Here is a 19,701-nt window from a genome sequence, read left to right on the forward strand (position 1 = left end):
GAAAACATGTAATGATCTAGAAAGCTCCAAAACAATGAGTAAAATAATGTAAGTTTGTTTCCAGTGGAAAAAAATAATTGACTGAAAATGAAAGATTTGAGAAATGCTCTACAATATCTAGAAAATTTTAAAAAATAAAACAAAGGAGAATATTAACACACACATTCCTCAAAACCAGTTTCATATTAGATGAAGTATGGGATGCAGTTAAACACAAAAATAAACTTGCGAAGTATATTTCTTTCTGAGGAAAAGCAAAAATTCTATTTCCCAATTACACTACAAATACAACTTCTATGAGGAAGAAGGATAAGGAGAGAAGTTTTATGAACTAATTTAGACACTAGATCTTGACACTAATTTAGACACTAAATGGATTACAAAAACTCTTCCAAAGGACAATTTGAGAAAGAACTTTGGCATCTACAGTCTAAAGTCTTAAGAGCACAAAGACAAGCCTGCAATGCCCAAAACATTTTTTGTGAATATTCTTATACAAATCAACTTTTCAGTTCCTACTAAAGGTAATTGCATTATAATATCTATGCAGATGGAGACAATCCAAGAAAAAATCCCTCACCTATATTACCCTTGAGACACAGAAGAGAAAGTTAATACTTAATGTCCAGTACAGAGAAGGTAGATACGACTATAATTTAATTAATCTTTATTGAACCCAAATTCAACATTGAATAATCTTCAGGAAAAAATGGATGGCACAATGGGAAAATGTAGAGAAAATAATTTACAAATAAATATACACATATACACAATTTTATATGTATAAATACATATCTCTGTATAAGTTTAGATTGAAGATTAATACTTCAAATACTTCCATACTGTCAGGCAGCAAGAAATTTTGTGTCATCATTCTAAGAAAACAAGCATGTTTTTAAAGCAAATGAGGGTATGTATTAAAATTAGGCGACAGATCCAGAGTTTTTGAGCACAAAGCCAAATGGGGATCACTAAGCAAACCACTTGAATTCCTGTGCCTAGTGTATCAATCCTTTTAAATACCAAATAGGACATCACAGAGGCATTGGTTGGGAATCATTTAGGATGTTCTAACAGAAACCAAATTAAAAGTTTAAGCATCAGAACCTCAGTAATGAAACAGTAAGATCCTTCTTAACACTGGTACCTCAAAAAAACTCTATGTTCTTCTCCAGTTCTCTTGCATCATACAGTATTTTTATGGTACCTTCCCTACTACCCAAAAAAATCCTTAACCACTTAACAATTTTGCAATCCAGCACTGCACTACAGAAAACAAGGCAAAAGTCAGGCAGAAAGTACCATACAGAGGAGGCAAGAGAGGAAAGAACAACTAAAATTGAAAGTCACTCCTTTTTACAATCTATGCAGAAGTTAGTTCTCTAAACACAGGACTCTCTACCCTTGATTTCCTGGAAGTAACTCATAAATGCATCCTCTTTAAGTTTAAGGCTTTGGATTCTACAAATATATTCAATTTCCCTTCACTCCTCAAGTCTCTCTCAACTGACCTTTATTTTTAAATCTTTAATGATCTTTGGACAGGATAGGTATATTCCTTTCCAAAAACAGTCACAAAGGCTGGACACAGCTGAGGTGTAAATAAGATCAATTATTATTGTACAGTAAAAGACAGCTTGTTGCTAGACACAAAATCTTAGCAGATTGAAAAAAAAAATAAAAGGTTAAAAAACCCCAACATTTTCTGTTGGATTTCGCTAAACACTACTCTAACAACAAAATACTTTAAAAAAAAAGGGGAAAAAAGATAAAATGTATGTTAAGTTTACCTTACTTTGGAAGAAAAGTATGTCCATAAAATTGAAATCCTAATGCAATGTAATGATGAGTTCAGACAAAAAGTAACCAAACCACCTGCAGGATGACATGTTCTCATCAGATCTTCCTAGAGATGCATATGATTTTCTATTTTGTTTCATCTACAGTCTCTTAATCACGAGAACCTTGTGCATTATCGTTGTGTATACTTCTAAAAAATTGGCCTACCCTAATATCTTGGAAAATTCATCTCCCTCAAACCTTCTGCTCTTAAATATATGCCAGTTTAGGATTCTGGGGAAGTCATGGAACTGCAAACGAAATATGAAAGTGAATTTTTCTAATACTCTGGTTTAGGTTCAACAATCAGTAAAAATAAAAAGGTCCTACCTGTAGGATTTGCTGTTTCATAGAAAAACAAAGTCACAATCAACTTACTTTTTCTTATTACCATCCAGAATACACTTTCCTTCTTTCCACTTGAGATCAAATGTACACTATTAATTTCTATGCCATTGCTAAAGAAAAAACCACTTTTGGACAGACCACTTAAATAACGACATACACACTAAAAATTAGGTCTCCAATGTTAAGCACTGCTGTCAAAACATTTGATTTTAATGATCCTTCTACTAATAACCACCTAGGGGGTTTTTATTGCTTTCTTCACTTAAAGGTTTCTATGTTACCAATTGCTTAAGAATTATTATCAAGTCATGAATGATACATTACTTAACTAAACAATAGTCCCAACACAGATCCCTGAGGGAAAGCACTCATCACTGCTGTACATCAGGACTCTGAGCCACTGACCACAACCCTCTGAATGTGACCATTCAGCCAATTTATTATCTAACAGCCCACCCATCAAATCCATCTCTCTCCAATTTAGAGAGAAGGGTGTTGTGGGGCACTGTGTCAAACACTTTACAGAAGGCCAGATAAATGACAACTGTAGCCCTTCTCTTGTCCTCTGATGTAGTCACTCCATCAGAGAAGGCCACTGGGTTGGTCAGACAGGACTTGCCCTTGGTGAAGCTGTGCTGACTGTGTCAAATCACCTCCCTGTCCTCCATGTGGCTAAGCATAGCTTCTAAAAGGTTTTGTTCCATGATCTTCCCAGGAGAAAAGAGAAGGCTGACAGGTCAGAGCTCCCACAGTCCTCCTTTCTACCCTTTTAAAAGATGGTGTCCTGGGGTGACTGTATGGTACAATGCTTCCCCCTTTCCAGTCACGTGGGGCTTCACCTGCCTGCCATATTAAAACATTACAGCATTGTAATTTCCTTTTGTTTTGATCATATCTATTTTACTATTTTTGAACTAAGATTTTGACCTAAAACTGGTACTGTAACACTTTTACCCTGAGCTTTAAACTCTTACAATGGCTTTCAATAACATGTGTGTTAAGTGCTTTAAAGCCCATGCTTTATTACCTTCATCATTCAATGGCAGGGGCTGTGTGTGGGGTGTGTGGGAGGAGGGGGAAAGTCTGACAGTGGAATTCTTCACAATAAGTACCTTTAGCATTCTAATTTGAGCCTCTGCATCATCTTTTTCTTGTTTAAGGAGTTTCGTGAGTTCTTGAACATTTTGTTCATGTTTGATTTTCACATTTTGTAATTCTGATCTAAGATCTGCCAACTCCTGTTGGTGAATTTCTCTTTCCATCTTCAGCTGCCTGTTAGCTGAAATCATCTCTTCATGACTAGACTCCTGCTGTTTCTGGAGGTCTGAGAGGCTCTTGAGTAATTCCTTTTTGGCTTTCTCCTCTTCTGCAATTCTGTTTGTTAGTTCCACACGTACAGTGCTTAAATGTTTTACATCTGCTTGCATTTCCAGGAGTCGTTCTTGGTCTTTTTTATGAAACAAGTTAATACTTGCAAGTTCTGTCTTCAAGTGTTCCTTCTCAGCTTGCATTTGATTTTGTAGGAAGACTTGATTTTTCAACTCATTCTCCAATTTTTTTACAGTACCTTGAACTTCTTTGATCTCTTCTTCAAGAGATACCTGGTGTGACTCCATTTCATTCAGTTTTACCTCTTTACAGTGGAGAAGTTCTTCCTGCTGAGCTCTCTTTGTAAGCACATCATTCAGCTCTTTCCGTAGGTTTTCTATCTGGTTTATAGCTGAGAGAAGCTGACTTTTAAGATCATCTTTTTCTTTAAGGGCCTAGGAAAGAAAAAAAAAAATCTATTCTGAGCTGAAGTAATTAAAGACAATTGTTGGAAGGATGTCGTTAGACATCAGGAATGTCTATGGAACAATTAACATATGTAAGCAAAAATATAAAATTTTTGCTTGCTACGAACTCAGTTCAAATGTACTCAGTGTTTCTTTAAATTTACACATAGATCGTGTGCAATCTCAAACTTGGACTTGTCCTTAAATTATATATCCTTCTAAATAAAGATAGTTCTGGTTAATTCTCTGCTTCTCATACTCTCTCTTTACAGACTGAGAAGGGTTTCCTTATTGGTTCCTCCAAATAGCAAGAGGGAGAAAATGAGGTAACAGAGTAATGCAGCAGCATACAGGGATGACTACTGGATATAGACACCGTGCCTACAGTCCATTCCATGTGCTGACTTATTTTGTTTATTTTCTAAAATATTACATAGAAAGTATACCAACTTTAACTTATTTTTGAAATTATGCCCAGTAGATGAATTAGTAGCAGTTAAAAGCTTGGTTCACTTATGCATCAAAGCCAAGAAATAATGACATCATCTCCCAAACAGAAATCAATCAAGTGTAATAAAATAACAAAAATTCCAGTGTTTTCCTAGGATCTTCAGGGCTTGGGTGATTTTTCCACCACTGATATATTTCATGTTAAAATTAGCACAGAATCACAGAATATGTAAGCTTGAAAGGACCACAGTGGGTCATCTGGTCCAACCTCCCTGCTCAAGCAGACTTATCCTAGAACACAGACACAGGATGGCATCCAGATGGTTCTTGAATAACTTCAGTGAGGGAAACTATGCAACAAATTTGGGCAATCTGTTCCAATATATCAAATTCTTTAAACTGACTTAACAAATTTTATACTAAATTTTACTGAGCATTTTCACCAATTCCACAAGCAACACACATTTCTTATGGATATAGCAAAATTACTTGAAACAATACAGAAAAAAAGGCAATTAGGGTTAAAAGTGTGCAGTTAAAAATAATAAAACAATTTGCAATTACATCAAGAACAAGCAACACAAAGCAAAATACAAATACAATAAATTGAGGACACGGACTGATGACCATCATGGGTTTTTCCAGAAAAAAACCTACCAGACAAAAAGACCTTCCTAAACCTATCTTGTAATTCTACTCAAAGGATTTGGCTTAAAAAACCCAAAACACCACCAAAAACCAAAAAAACAAAACTCCAGTAAAATTTCAAACTACAACCCATAAGTTTTTTTTTTTTGTGTATGTTTTCTACATTACATACTTTAAAGAACATATGTTTCAAAAGATGCCAGAAACTCCACTGTCAAACAATATTAAGGACAACTACATGGGTAAAACTTCAACCAAATTATCCCAGTAACTTCAAAAGAATGAAACCTAAACAATCCTTCTATAGCACATCCATTGTCTGCCAATATTTCAAAAATCTCAAAATTGCAAGCTATGACTGCAACCCTATTTTGAAAATTTTCCATCAACCCTTTGAAGTCTTCTAACAGAAATAAAAGACAACAAACTGCCATTTCTTCCTTTATTGTTTTTACAGATTTTTGTCTCAGATGTTAATTGTCTGTATTTCAAAGCTAGTTAAATTATGTTCATCTAGTTACGTCAAGCTTATACTAAATACAGCATCTAGATTGATTATATCCCTATAAGTAAATTGTTTCCAACTTTATATCGAGACCATAAAATATCATTTGCACTTTTTTCTCCTTCACAATGACAAACAGTTTATTTGTTCTTCTATATCTTAAAATAAACAAACTTTCTTCACCAGTGACAATTACCACAAACCTGTTAGCAGGATGGTCACAACTTTAAGAACAAATACTGACAGCATTTCTTAAATGGAGCTTAAGCCAAAGTTTAACTACTGCATTTAGCATGTGAATATACTTGCCACATAAAAAGAGGTAAAATCCATATCAAGGAATCTTACATAACAAAGAAAATTTCAACGTGGGCAGTGTTATCAAGTGCATCTACAAAGACCAGCCTACGTGTTTACAAGAACAGTGATTCCAGAACCTTTTTGGGACCTATTGCTTCTTATTCACAACTTGTCTCTACTTTTTGCTTCTTATTTGTCCCTTTGACAGACATCCATGATTTTGAAATTATTCAGGTTTTCTTCCCCTCCTTACAACCTCCATTTTCTTAGGCCAGAGCGACCAACTTCTTAAATGTTTGAGAATCTTACTTTTCCAGACAAGCGCTAGGGCTAACAAATACAAGGTTACTATAGAATGAATTGTTGGAGCATGGATAGAGGAAATAATAATAAAAATTAAGGAATATGATAGGCAGTAGGAGAGAAACAGCAACACCAGGAATCACAGTTTAGATTTGCTAGAGTTTATTAATTTCAACTCAGTAATAGCCCCATTATGACTTCTCCTGTGTTTTGACTATGCTCATATTCGTGTACCAAACTAGAACAGATCACTGGATCAGAAACAACACAGGATTAATAGACATCCCATGCTGCATCTCATTTAGCCCTTGAAAACCTCAATCTTTGAGCAAGACAAAGCAGAGGATAGAGCCATCTCAAGCCCATCACATTCAGTAACTTAAACTGGATGGATGCCATAAGAAAATATGTGAAAAGAGGGTACAGCACTGTAAAACAAAAGCCATACAATATGATAGACTGCACCAGCAGAGCATGTAAGTCAAGATAAAAGCTCACAGCACAGAGTTAAGCACTATATCAGCCACTATAGAAACAAGCAATTTTTGATCCATCCACTGGAAAATACAGACCCACAGACTCACTGCCAACAGAATGGTGGTTTCTACTATTATTCCAATACAGGATGATAAACATTAGCATTGATGTGAATGCTTGTCTTTAAAACAGTGTCAGCAGCTGAACAAATAAAGGAATTCTTCTAAGTCAAAACCCAAAAAACCTATGTTTTTTCATGAGAAACTCTAGAAGAGGAAAAAGGGAATAAATGGTCTGTCATACAGAACAAACGAGAAGCCCAAAAATGTTACACAATGAATTTTCAAACTGATTTTTCAAAGAAAAAGTTCTGAAAATTATACAGAAGAGGTCCAGAACTTAAACCAGAAAGCCGTTTAAGTCACTTTGCATAAACAAACTCCTTCTCTTCGTTTTTAAAACAAAGGGAAAGGGTACCAAAAAACATCAACCAATCTTACCTGACTATTCTTGTCCATCAGTTCACTGACAGTTTGATTTTGCTTTTCTATTTCACGATCCAACTTCTTACACTTCAGTTTCCATTGGCGGATGGTTTCCTGGGCTCTCACCTTCAAATCTTCTCTTTTTTTCTCAATCTCCAGCCTGAGTGCCTCTGAGTGCTTGAATTCAGTGAGATACCGTTCTGCTTCCTTGGTACTCTCTTCAACCTGTTGAGCTAACTCAGCAGACTGGAGTTCAGTTTGTCTGCGTCCATTCTCACAAGCCTTGTAGCAATTCTCTATCTCCTTTAGCTGGTCCAGCATTTTCTCCTGCTGCTTCTCCCTGTTTTCCAGGTCAGATGTTAACACCTGGAATCACCATAGCAAAATACAAACATTCTCTAAAGATATGCAGTATGAAACTTTATCAAACAACATACAGCAACATTAAATCACATTTTTATTAAATATGAACAGCATAAAGATCTTCTTGACTATCAAGGGAAGTCCTGTTAGCCCAGAGAATCTCCCCCTCTGGAATGGTAAAGAATGCCAACACAAGGCATAAAATACACACTAATCAATTCTTTCTGCATTTGTTCCTCCTCTAGTTGTTCTTCTTATTTTTCTGTACTGTAAGTTTGAGATCAATCATTGGCCATATATTACACACTACACAAATAAGAAATAAACCAAATAGTAATATATAAGGAGATTAATGTAAACAGATGAGAGAAAAAGGAGAACTGGAAAGGACAAAACAGCATTCACCACAACCACTGGAATTTATAGTTTATGAGCTAGTTGTTACCCAGTTTTATGCCAGTTGCCTTTATGAAAACAATGTGCTAAATAAAGGTATATTTGATAGCACTGAATACAAAGAGACTACAGCAGCTGAGCAAATGCCTCTAGAACAAAGTGCAAAGATGTTTGAAAATGTAGGAGGCATATATAAGCCTTCCAAAAATGAATTAAATTGAAAATACACCTTTTAAAAATAAAAGATGCTGCATTTCTCAAATCATATTTCTCTGAACAGTCTCATAAGAAACTCAGGAATAATAGTGTCCATACACCTTCTGGAAGAACATGCTCAGAAATCAGTTTTTGAAGGTACACTAACAAAACTGTATTTTACTGAGATCATCACACAGAAATTCACATTAGTTTTCTGCATTTTGGGCCTATTTAGACTGCTTTCATACCATTCAGCCTTTTCATTAATGAAAGATAAATTTTATAGACCTGATCTATAGCCAGTCAAACATATTATCAAGCCTCAAGAGATTGAAATACTTTAAAGAGGATTAGATTTCAGAATGACTGAAAAAAGAATGGCAGATGCAGCCTGAAATAAACAGACCACAATGCAGAATGGACAATGGAAAAATATTTTATCTATGAAAGAATGGGCAACTTTACAAATGGATATAGAATGACAATTTAGACAAAGATACTCCCACAAGGTTGGGGAAAGGAGGGAGACTTGGGTTTGTTGGTAAGGGTTCTCTCCTTGTAATTTTGTTAGTTTGGGGGTTTTTTTCTCCGTCCAAACCAGCCAACACCTCCTAGGAGGCAGTAAATTGTACCAATCTCTTCAAGATAGTATTTGCTGTGCTAAAAAGATAACCAAACAAGTTCACAAGCTACAACTAGCCAAATTTTAATCAAAACAAGCTTAATTTCCAATGAAAACAGATGACAATACTTCTTTCAAGACAAAGATTTAAATTTAGTATAGCAGAAGTTAAAAATAGCCTCATAAAATACAATCAGATATTACATTTACTGTTCCACAAATTTTCTAAAACGGGTCATCATTTCTTCAGTCATGTGATTACACATGCTATTATCACTTCCTATTTCATGTCTTTCCGGAGACACCATAGAGGATGTCAGATTAAATTGATGTAGTACTCAATGTTGCACCATTAAAAAATAGCTATATAGTTATAACTATTTAAATTAATAGTTATATATATTTCCCCCCAGAGTACACACTTCATTAACAAAACTACCACTCACACAACCTTTTTAATGAAATATGAGTCTAATTTTAAACACAGAAAATAACATTCAATTAACTGTAAACATTCCTCTTATTGTGTAGAAGTAAATCAGCCTCCAATTTATTGATTTACAGTACAATAAAAAGAGGAACATTTGTTTTAGATATTTACCTTGAAGCACAACTAATTTATCAACATGTGCTATTTGCATGGGGAGGAAAACTGGATTTTGACATGGATGTACCAATATAAAATGACTTTTAATGTTTTATTTTTACAATATGTGTAAATTAGATAAACCTTAACAAAGAGTTTGCACTTTGCTTAAAAAAGTTAAGCCAGCACAGACCCAACAGTTGAAATCAGGTAGAAAACAGCATCATAGCAAGTCAACATTTTATTAAGCCAACCCTGTCAAGCAAGTGGACAGAGGAAGTATCTCCACACTCTGTTTCTATATCAAAACAGGAGATTCAAGTGTAGTGATCTGTGCTTTCGAATTCCTAGTTATGTATGATAAATGTGCATCTCTGTGTTAACATGGGTGAAGTTGCCAAAATTCTTTCTGCTCTATAAGGGCTTGCTCTACTGGCATTTAATTGGCTAACAGCTTCATTTGTAGAAGAAAAAGTAAAAGTAAATTTTAGTGAGAATATGAATCAATATTTATAAAACTGAAAGACTTATATTACAGAAGAATTCTAACATTAATTAAACATATCAATAATTTCCCCTCAGAAAAACTGAAATATTTTGACAAACTGACTGCTGTATTAGACAATACTATAAGAATACTAACACCAAATCCAAATGAAGAGTAATTAGTAAATCAAACAAGTTCTCAGGCTAAAAGAGTCAAAAAGACTCCAAAGAGTCCAAAAACACTTATGGAGAAAGTAAGGTATTACATCTTTATAAATTGTGTACTTTGTTTATTTCTTAGTTATAATAGTTCAGTCTTAATCGTTAGCCATAACAGCCCCGTATCTATTTGGCTTCATGCAGAAAAATGTATTTAAGACAGTTAAATACATTTGGAAGATCTCACAACCACTCCCTTATGTAAACTAGAGTAGCTGAAATAAATATTCAATTTTAAAACTAATTTAAGATTGAATTCACTTCTAAACATGAGCTTAAGAATACGTTTTAACCTTTTTCATCCTCTCCATTTTACATCACACTGTGATTTTATGGCAACTGTTGGAGGCTAAAGGTTCAACGCACACAACTCAAATTGTTGCAAACAATGGTATTTTAATAAATCAAAAGAAATTTCTAGTATCACATGTACATCAGAGGCAAGTTAGATTCTCCCCACTAAACAAAGATAAATCACACCCAAGTCAAACATGACTGGTCACTTCCAACTGGGAATCAGACTATCTGATAGGAGCAGCTGTTAGAACAGGCTTGACAAAATGCTTTGTTAGTACACAAGTTTAGAAATTCACATCCTTGCATTCCTTGATGTCTCATTAAAAGAAAAACACACTAGTTATTTTCCTGTTACTGCCCCTGTAGGAGAAAGGCAGTGGGAAGCAGATAAGAAGTACAAAGTATTTTCTGTTGAGAAAATGAGGGAAGTCAAAGATTTCTAACTCAGAGAAATGACAATGACCCCAACTGAGCACTATTGCATGAGTATTTTCAGGGCAGGAAATTAGTATTATAAAATCATTCTGACCCTCAAGAAAGCATGTTCTACAAGCAGAAGTTTAAAATAATTTGTTTTATGTGGGTTCTTACCCCATTAATTCCTGTCACCAAAATAATTAGTTTCTCAGGCACAACAAAATAAAAACCCAGAATGTTTTCCATTAGTCATAGGTTTTATTGACCAGCTAGAATATAAATGCTGATGGACACCAGGAAACAAGTTCTGCTCATCTTACCCTCTACAGAAACACTTTAGGTCTTTCTAAGCCTATTCAATGACCAAATTTCATAAAGCATGTAGGAACTTTTAAGAAGGCCATTTTTTCCAAATGTAATTTGATGTATTAGTTTGATTTAAATCAGCAGAGAAGCTGACAAGGTAAAGGAGCAAAAGAAGTCAAATGAGGAGTATAGTCCTGTAAATCTATGAAAATCCATGAAGACAAAAAAATTCCTACATTTGAATTTCCAAAGTGATGCAATATCATTTCATAGATAAGTATCTACATCAGGAAAATAAATACAAAATCCCTTGCTTACGGAACACCAAAACACAAAAAGTGAAGTCCTTGACTACTAAAGTAATACACATGGTTTTGCAAACAAACTCTTTTCTCCTGACAGTCACAGGAGACAGAAGAAAATCGTTACTGTTCAGCCATTCTACTACCAGTGACAAATCTAGACAAGAACAAGCAATACAGAAACTTCCCATCTTAAATAAGAACGCTACTGCCTACTTAGATCTCATTTTATGGTCAAAGTCTTCTAACTAAAATTTCACTACAAAAGGCTGCTGTTATCCTTCTCATAGAGAATCACATTAAACATTATGATATGCTTACCATAAAGAAGACTACTATTACTTATGATTATATTACTATATTGAATTTAATTACTAAAAAAACAGAAATTGTAACCTACTTTTGTTACTCTACTACACTCTCGCAGAGAACAAGGTATCTCAAGTTTTAAAGTTGAACTTCAGTTCTGAGGAATGATGAAATGGGGAATAAGAAAGTACTACCTTATAAAAGTAGTTCCAAAAACCATTATTAACGGTAAGTGCTGATAAAATCAGATCAACTTTTCTTTGCATGTGGGAAAGAGAAGTAATCCAAACCATGAAATCATAGACAACCGCAAATACCTTTTTTGGTATTACATGGGAGAGAAAAAAGTTGGCAAATTCAAATAATTTTTCAAAGTTCTTTACACAATAAATAATGAGCATGACAGTTGCTCTTAGTTTCAAAGGTTAATCCCTGATATATCACCTAATGTTAAACAGATGAAAAATTATTTAAAAAATAAAACACTACCAAGCAAAAACCAACAAAACCCACCTTACCTGTATGTGCATTACAAGCTGTGCTTTCTCTTTGTCCTTACGCTCTATAGATCTCTTCAGTTCTTCTACTTCTGACATTACAGCACTGTGATTCAGCTTTGCTTTAAGTTCCAAAATATATTTCTCTAGATCTTGCTTCTCTCTCTCATATCTTTCAGCTACTGTAAAACAGTAAGAACAGAGCAACACATTCAGTAGAAATACCAACTCATGGTATATTAATTTTATCTCAATTTCTGGCAATTTGTTTCTCCACTTGAGACTATTCTACAACTACTGATTTTCATCAAAACACCTGTGAAAAAATGGTATACCTGTATCATAAACTAATAACATTTTAATAACAGAATAAAACAGTATTTTTCCATCATTTTATAGGGGTTTCCACTCTTCCCCCTGCACACAGCTGCTCTCCTGAAATAAACAGCCAACCAAAACAATCAAAGCCGCAGCAAAACTGAATAAAATAAAATAAAATAGGATGGAAGAAACAGTGGCCAAGTTCTGGTGTAAATGAAATTTGGCCATCAGCTTCAAGGCCAAGTTTTTATCTCACCAGAGGAATACCTCCCACTTTGAAAGTCACATTATCTGAGAATTTTATGTCTGAATCCTGAAACTAAAACTAAAGATTTTGATAAGAGTAAGCTATAAATTCTCTCAATCAGAAATTCAAAGGTCTTAAGTCATAAATAACTACTAGAGGTAAAAGGAAAAAAAAATCTCTACTTGTCTTCTACCCATAGATCTTTGATGAAACAGGAATAACACAGCAAGGTGAGACACAACAGCAAAAATTATATAAATGTATGCACGTATTTTAAGAGTTACATTACATTTTTATTTTCTTCATATTTTTACAACTCTTTTGATTTATAAGATCAATAGGAAAGTTAAAATAAGCTTTTATTAATATGAAAGGCATATTGTTTCAAATAAACTAGCTTTTAAGCAGATACATTAACATGATTGGAGAAAAAACTATTGAGATTATTATTTTGCATTACACTTCTGAAGGTAAGCCCATTTCCAGTGCTCTGCATGAGGTTTGTAAAACACAGAGTCAGAGGTCTATTTTAAAAACCAAGATAATTCAGAAGGTGAAGTACAAAAATACGAAAATATGTCATTAGCCAAACCAATTAAATAGTCCCAGAGACACTGGACTCTAGAATAGTCACTATTTCTCTATTACCTTGAGTAATACATTGCTATGGTAACAAGAAGAACGATAAAGACTTTCTCTAATGCCTATTTTAAATACAGATAGAGAACTAGCAATTAATTGCAGACCTTGCTAAAGTGGTAATTTAATATGCAATTATATCTTCAAATTGTTTAAAGTATTCATCTTCTAAATAAAACTATTCCAACTCTAAAACTCTAACATAGTGCAGACAGAAGCCCTGACTGTATCATACAGAAAAATTTTCTTAACCATTCAGGGACATGTGGCTTAGAAATTCTACCAGAAAGCCATCAGCCTTATTAACTACCTAATCAATGACTCCTATCATGATTTTCAAGATGGCAGAAATCAAACTGCAAATGGACTGAAATGCAACTTTTCTGGAAAATTATTATTTAAAAATAATACACAATATTCTTCTGTAAAAACACTATTCAGTTTGCTAAAACTGTCTTATTTGTTTTAACCACGCAAATCAAAATATTTTACCATAAATTAACTGTCATTGCTATTTGCCTGTTAATATTCAGGTGCCAATACATATTAACTTAAATCTGAGGAATTAATTGGCTGGTTTTGTCAAAACAACAGGAGAATTAGACTGCAGCTCTAAGATAAAATTAATGTCCATGCCTACTAACTAGCTTGCAGGTCTCCTGTGCAAAATATTAGTTGTACCTGCTCTAATTCTCCTGTCATCATCTTGTACATCCTGATAGCTCTGGCGACGCATAGCAGCATATGAGATTTGATGTTGCAATTCTACACGGTCTTCTTCTGCTCTCAAAAGCTGAGAACGAAGATCCTCAATCTAAAATATATGCACAAGCATCAAAAGTTTAATGAAAAACAACAAAAATCATGAATACCATTCTTCTATTAAATCCTAAAAAAATACTACACACAAAAAATATTTATAAAAATACATCTTGAGAGTACTGCAGATGGTAAACAAAAAGACAAACTACTTCCTATAGGCCACAAATTCATTATTCAAAATTAAAGGAAACAATTTATGTTGACCACAGATGGGCATTAATTTCTCTAGACCAAACAAAATGCTACCATATTATATGCTGCAACTGTCTTTTTACATAGCTAGTGAAAATGTCTACACAAATTTAATAAACAGTATGTTTTATTTAAATTGTGCTCTTTAAAAATACAATGTATATATTCATAAGAAACACAGGGGCTCTTCACATTTTTCCTTTCTATCATATATAGTATAGCACTATACTATACTATTAGAAAGATGACAATGTGTAGGAAAATAGAGAAAATCCAACATGCTAAAGTTGAATTGAAGAAAAATACCTCTAATTCATATTACTCTATATTCCATTCACAATTACTTAAATTCAAAGCAGTAATATAGCTAACTCAAACTTCTGCTAGATACACAAGTCAAATAACTAATGCTAAAAGATGAGAATGCCAATTGCCCCCTCCCTAGTTATTTCAGTCTTTTTATCCAGCCCCTCTAAAGGAAAGATGTTTAGGAGAAAGGACTTTTTTTCTAAAGTTATAATCCAAATTCCTACAAATTTTAAGTTTAATCATACATACATCAATAGCTATTATTTTTAGCACACTTTAGATACTTTTTCAGGTATTTATTTGCTTTTATTGCATGTTACAATGTAGCAAATACTTCTAGGTCATTGATTTATCTCATTTCACCAATTATAGCACATGCTTTGCAGAACAGTGACTACTAATATAGGAGTAGTTCTAAAGCATATTATGAAAGGAAATTTCACATCATGTCTTTATGCACTGAAAACATACCATTACTATCACTACTATAATTAATACACATGAACATATACACATAAAAGTTTGGAAAGCAGAAGAAGTATAACGAGCTCAGTCCACATATCACACACACTCAAACCTGTCTTCCTATACCTCATGTCTTCCTTCATAAAACAATTTTATCACAGTATGAGATAAGAATATTAAATAAAAAGACTCAGACACAACCTAATATGAAAACCTTAGGATTTTTACTACACTAAAGCAGTTACCTGATGCAAAAGAGCTTCTCTACTGCCTTCAGATTCACTCAACTTTTTCTGGGACTGCTCCAATTCCTGCTCAAGCTTTTATTTCAGAGGATGATGAAGAAAGAAAAGCAATGTAGTCATCATAATATAAAAGTGTATTTTAACATTTAATTTTGACACAAATTCATCCATATAAGCATCTATCTAAAATGTGGTATAATATACACAGTATTTTTATTTGTCCAAAATTTTAAGCAAACCTTCATTTGTACTAAATCCCTGCAATATTTATTTAAATTACATACAGAGAATTTTACTTACAGTCTATAATTTTTGTACAATATTCTAGGTCATATAAAAACATAAAATAATTTATATCACCTAAAACAAAAATCACAAAAGCAAATTTTTACTGGGTTTAAAGTAAAAAAATGGAAGATAAGTTTTAACAAAGTTTCAAAAACATTGTCCCTGGATTTGAAACATAGTTTCAAACTCAAAATTAATAATGACTTAAAATATTAAGTCACGTTTGGTAAATAGTTTATTCCTAGAAGTGTTAAAGATGACATGCATTGGTAGAACTGTAATTGGTAAAATCTATGGGGTTTCTGTGTTGTGCAAGATGATGTATTTGAATTATTCTGGAAACAAGATGACCAAAAAATTGAAGTGCCCTAAATTTCATAAAACTGAAAGTTTTCCTAAAAACATAATATTCAAAATGTGTAACCAGAAACAGTCATCACACCGATGACCATTAAAAAAAAAAAAAAAAAAAAGAAACGAAAGCAAAAGCTTCAAATATTTTTTGATGACTTCTTCCATAAATAGTTCAAAGATCCACTTGGAAATAAATAGAGGTTTTGACAGCAGAAATGGTTATTGTTGAGATAGCAATCACAAGGAGGATGTTGAAAGCCTGGCAAACGGGCAAAGTAAACAGGACCAACATTAAGGGAATGAAGAGAACAACATAACGTAAAACACTACACTACATAAATGCTTAGCATAAAGGGGTATACCTTTGAAAGATGCTAAACTTGATGCAAGTGGAAAAAAAAACAGGGAAAGCATAATACAGCCCTAGCATCCTACTAGAATAGAAATACAAGAAATTTTGTTTTCTATGAAAAGAAAGAGTGAAATATGGCAACAGTTCAGTAAGAGTAATTAATAATAACTACGGTGCAAAATAACCAGCATGAGTTAGTTGCAGGGATGAAGAAAAGTTGCTTTGAGTTGCTGCAAATAAGCAACAGCAGACTACATACAAATTCAGAGACAAAATATATAAAGAAATCAAGGATAATGCCCAAGTTATAAATCTGTCTGCCTGGAAGGATGGAAGAGTCATCAGAAGTAACATACTATAACTGGAGAGCTTTGAAGGAGAGACAAAAACTGAGCATAGCTGTAGTCACAGTGCCTCTGATGCAGAAAAAAATCCCACACCTTGAATTCTTAAAGAAAGTTTTGTTCTGCTGGTTTCTCAGAAAAAAGAAGCATATACTGCAACAGATGACACTATACACTCATTTAAAACCAAACAAAAAGGAAAAAATTAAGTCTTACCTGGTGCTTTTCGCTTTCATATTTCACAAGTTTGTTTCTCATGAGTTCTGTTTCATCTGCTTTAACATCTTGCTTCCTTAAAACCTTTAGAGGAGAAAAATATATTGCAAACTTCATCGAAAATTTACAGAAGCCATCATTCCAAGGTTGTTAAAATAAAGAATCTGCTGATACATTTAATAAAGAAGATCTAGACAAATGCTTTCTGTCTGCATCTAATACATTGCCATGTAAAGCCAATGTATATTGTTATGAAAAGATAAATATAAGTTCATGCATACATAAACACACCCATGCAGAGAACAGGGACAAACACAAAGTCTAAAGCAGCACTAACATCCTTCCGATGTATAGAGCTCCACACTCACAAGCTGACCCCAAACACCTTTAGATTAAGGTCTAAAAGGCTCAAGAGATCCCCTACAGATTAGTTGTGCACGTATCAGAGAAAAAAAACATATTCTCTAACATAAAGTGTGCATGTTATGAAATTCAATGCGCTGTAGTCAAGAAAACACTACCATAAGGTTGTGTGAGAAGTCAAAAGTAAAAAAAGGAAAAGGTTATTTCTTCTGAATCTGGACAGATGCTTAAAGCCATAGAACTACAACTGAATCCACTGAAACTTTCCTGATCAAAAACTACCAACACTGATGTGCCCTTCCCTGACAACAATAACAAAAAAAATAAAACAAGTCCATGGGGACTTTTCCCATTCTCTCTCAGACTGAGGTATCTAAAATCACATGTGTACACTTTCTAAACCATCTTACAAAAATACAATGCATTAAATATCACTTTCAAAATTTTGTCCCTCTGCAAACCAACACTATTTGCAAAACACAGCTAATCACTGGCAAAGGAAGTATTAGACATGACAGATACATCAAGTTTAGATATCTCAAACTATGGTAACATCATTGGGTCATTTTAAATATAACTTAGAAACATCAGCTGAAAGAGATCAGTAGCCACATACTGATAAATTGCCATGAATTTCTGTAACTGTTTATAAATCACAGTTTTTATCTGCTCAACATGACCAAGTATTTTTCACACTAATCATAAATCAATTAATTAGGTACCTGAGCACATATCTTTTACTTTCATCCCATATCTTGAAGCATAACTACATCTATTCCTTCCATAATTACTCACTGAAACAACAACAGAACAATAACAAAAACACATAGCCTTTCCAGAAATGAAGTTCTTTTTCCCAGTCTGTCATTCCCAAGCAGCATTTTCATTTTACATTTACAGGAAAATCTCTTATCTTCCTTGAAATCTGTCCCTATAAATATTGTGCCATTTCATTCAGTTTTTGAACATTTTCTCCTCACTGTACACTAAAGAGCAATTTCAGTGTATGAAAACAGAATACAAGATATTAATCAACTTCAGTGAAGTCAGGCATTCAGCTTTAGAAGTTTTGGTTTTAAAAGTAGCTTTCTGGAGAAAATAAATGGCTTTATATACTTACCTCCCTCTTACAATCTCACCTCAGAAAACCTAAGGGTTTCAGTACAGTTTGGATTACTCTTCTGCCTGAACAGCTTACATTAAAATCTGAGACCATGGAAGACATTAGTCATAACTATGCCATTGAAAATATTATGCCACATAAAGAGTTATACTTTTAGTCATACTGATCTCTAATCAGATAATAGAAGACTGTAACACATTTAAGGTAGCTTCCTAAGTATTCAGTAGAGATTTAAATCTATCATTCCAGTCAATTATAAAACTCAACAATGCACATGTTTTACTCAAAAAGGCTCCTGGGAGAAGTCCCAAAAAGCCTAAGATCATCTCTTCAGCTAATGCTGGTTTTGCATTACCCAAGTTCATTGGTTTTTTGTTTTGGATTGTGTTTTTGTCTTTATTTTTAATGACCAGAAGTATTGGTTCAGAACAGCCTACTTAGAATATATGATGCCTATTAACTGCAATCGACCATCAGTTTTACTAGCAAAAATAGAAGCTTTGTTATAGACAGTCAACTTTAGGCCAACTTTACTCTTGGCACTAAATTAATAATTAACATAGTACCAAACACGCATGTTTTCATGTACAAATTTGGCTAGAGGTGTCAGAATCATAAAGAAAATATTACAGCTGGGCTGGATTCAGGAATACTAGTAAAATTTTCAAAGATTATTCCTGCTGAAACCAAAAAATATCTCTGCATCAGTAGCACATGCTAATTCCCAAAAGAAACCATGGAAATAAATATGCCATTTCAACTTCACTGACTGATATTCAGGCTATTAAATAGGAATAATTTCAAACAGAAATGCTTCCTTTACTGTAACTGATACTATAAATATAACCTTCCATTTTATTTTCTGCATATTGTAAAAATAGCCCATAGCCATTTCATTTTAAGGAAAATAACAGCTCATACATAGAGAGAGATATAGACAGATACCCCAGAATTAAAATACTGCAAAAAAGAAGTAATGTTACAGTAAATGAAACATATTACATGTGCACTGCTTGGACCATGAAACATGCACTGTACCAGTAGGTGCCAGGCAAGCAGTTAATCAAAATGTCATCAGGAAATGGAAACACCTGGTCATCCACAGCCAGACAAATGTCAACTGCTACTGACAATTCAGAAATTGTACAGGTAAAAGCTAATTCTGTGTTTTGCCTCCTTTCTGTACTCCTTTTTAAATAATTCTCTCTTATTGTTTTGGGCCACACTCGTTTTTTTTCTCCACTAAAGATCACTATATAAGCTTTCTCTTGGGAGGGGTAAAAGAAAAAACCA

The 19,701-nt window shown here is 33.7% G+C and overlaps 1 protein-coding gene across 1 annotated transcript in view; it reads right to left on the reverse strand.

The window, feature by feature from the left end:
• The window catches only part of CEP128 (centrosomal protein 128), a 102,307-nt gene that overhangs the window by 59,911 nt on the left and 22,695 nt on the right, over positions 1 to 19,701 (reverse strand). Inside the window, exons 10-15 of the mRNA XM_041472104.1 lie at positions 16,923 to 17,006; positions 15,369 to 15,443; positions 14,017 to 14,149; positions 12,150 to 12,310; positions 7,146 to 7,496; positions 3,300 to 3,950 (exon numbers count right to left, since the gene is read on the reverse strand). Of these exons, the coding sequence (XP_041328038.1) occupies positions 3,300 to 3,950; positions 7,146 to 7,496; positions 12,150 to 12,310; positions 14,017 to 14,149; positions 15,369 to 15,443; positions 16,923 to 17,006 (1,455 nt within the window). The remainder of the gene's footprint in view (positions 1 to 3,299; positions 3,951 to 7,145; positions 7,497 to 12,149; positions 12,311 to 14,016; positions 14,150 to 15,368; positions 15,444 to 16,922; positions 17,007 to 19,701) is intronic.

The sequence above is a fragment of the Pyrgilauda ruficollis genome, unplaced genomic scaffold, assembly GCF_017590135.1.
Source record: "Pyrgilauda ruficollis isolate IOZ18807 unplaced genomic scaffold, ASM1759013v1 scaffold28, whole genome shotgun sequence".
NCBI classification, from domain to species: Eukaryota; Metazoa; Chordata; class Aves; order Passeriformes; family Passeridae; genus Pyrgilauda; species Pyrgilauda ruficollis.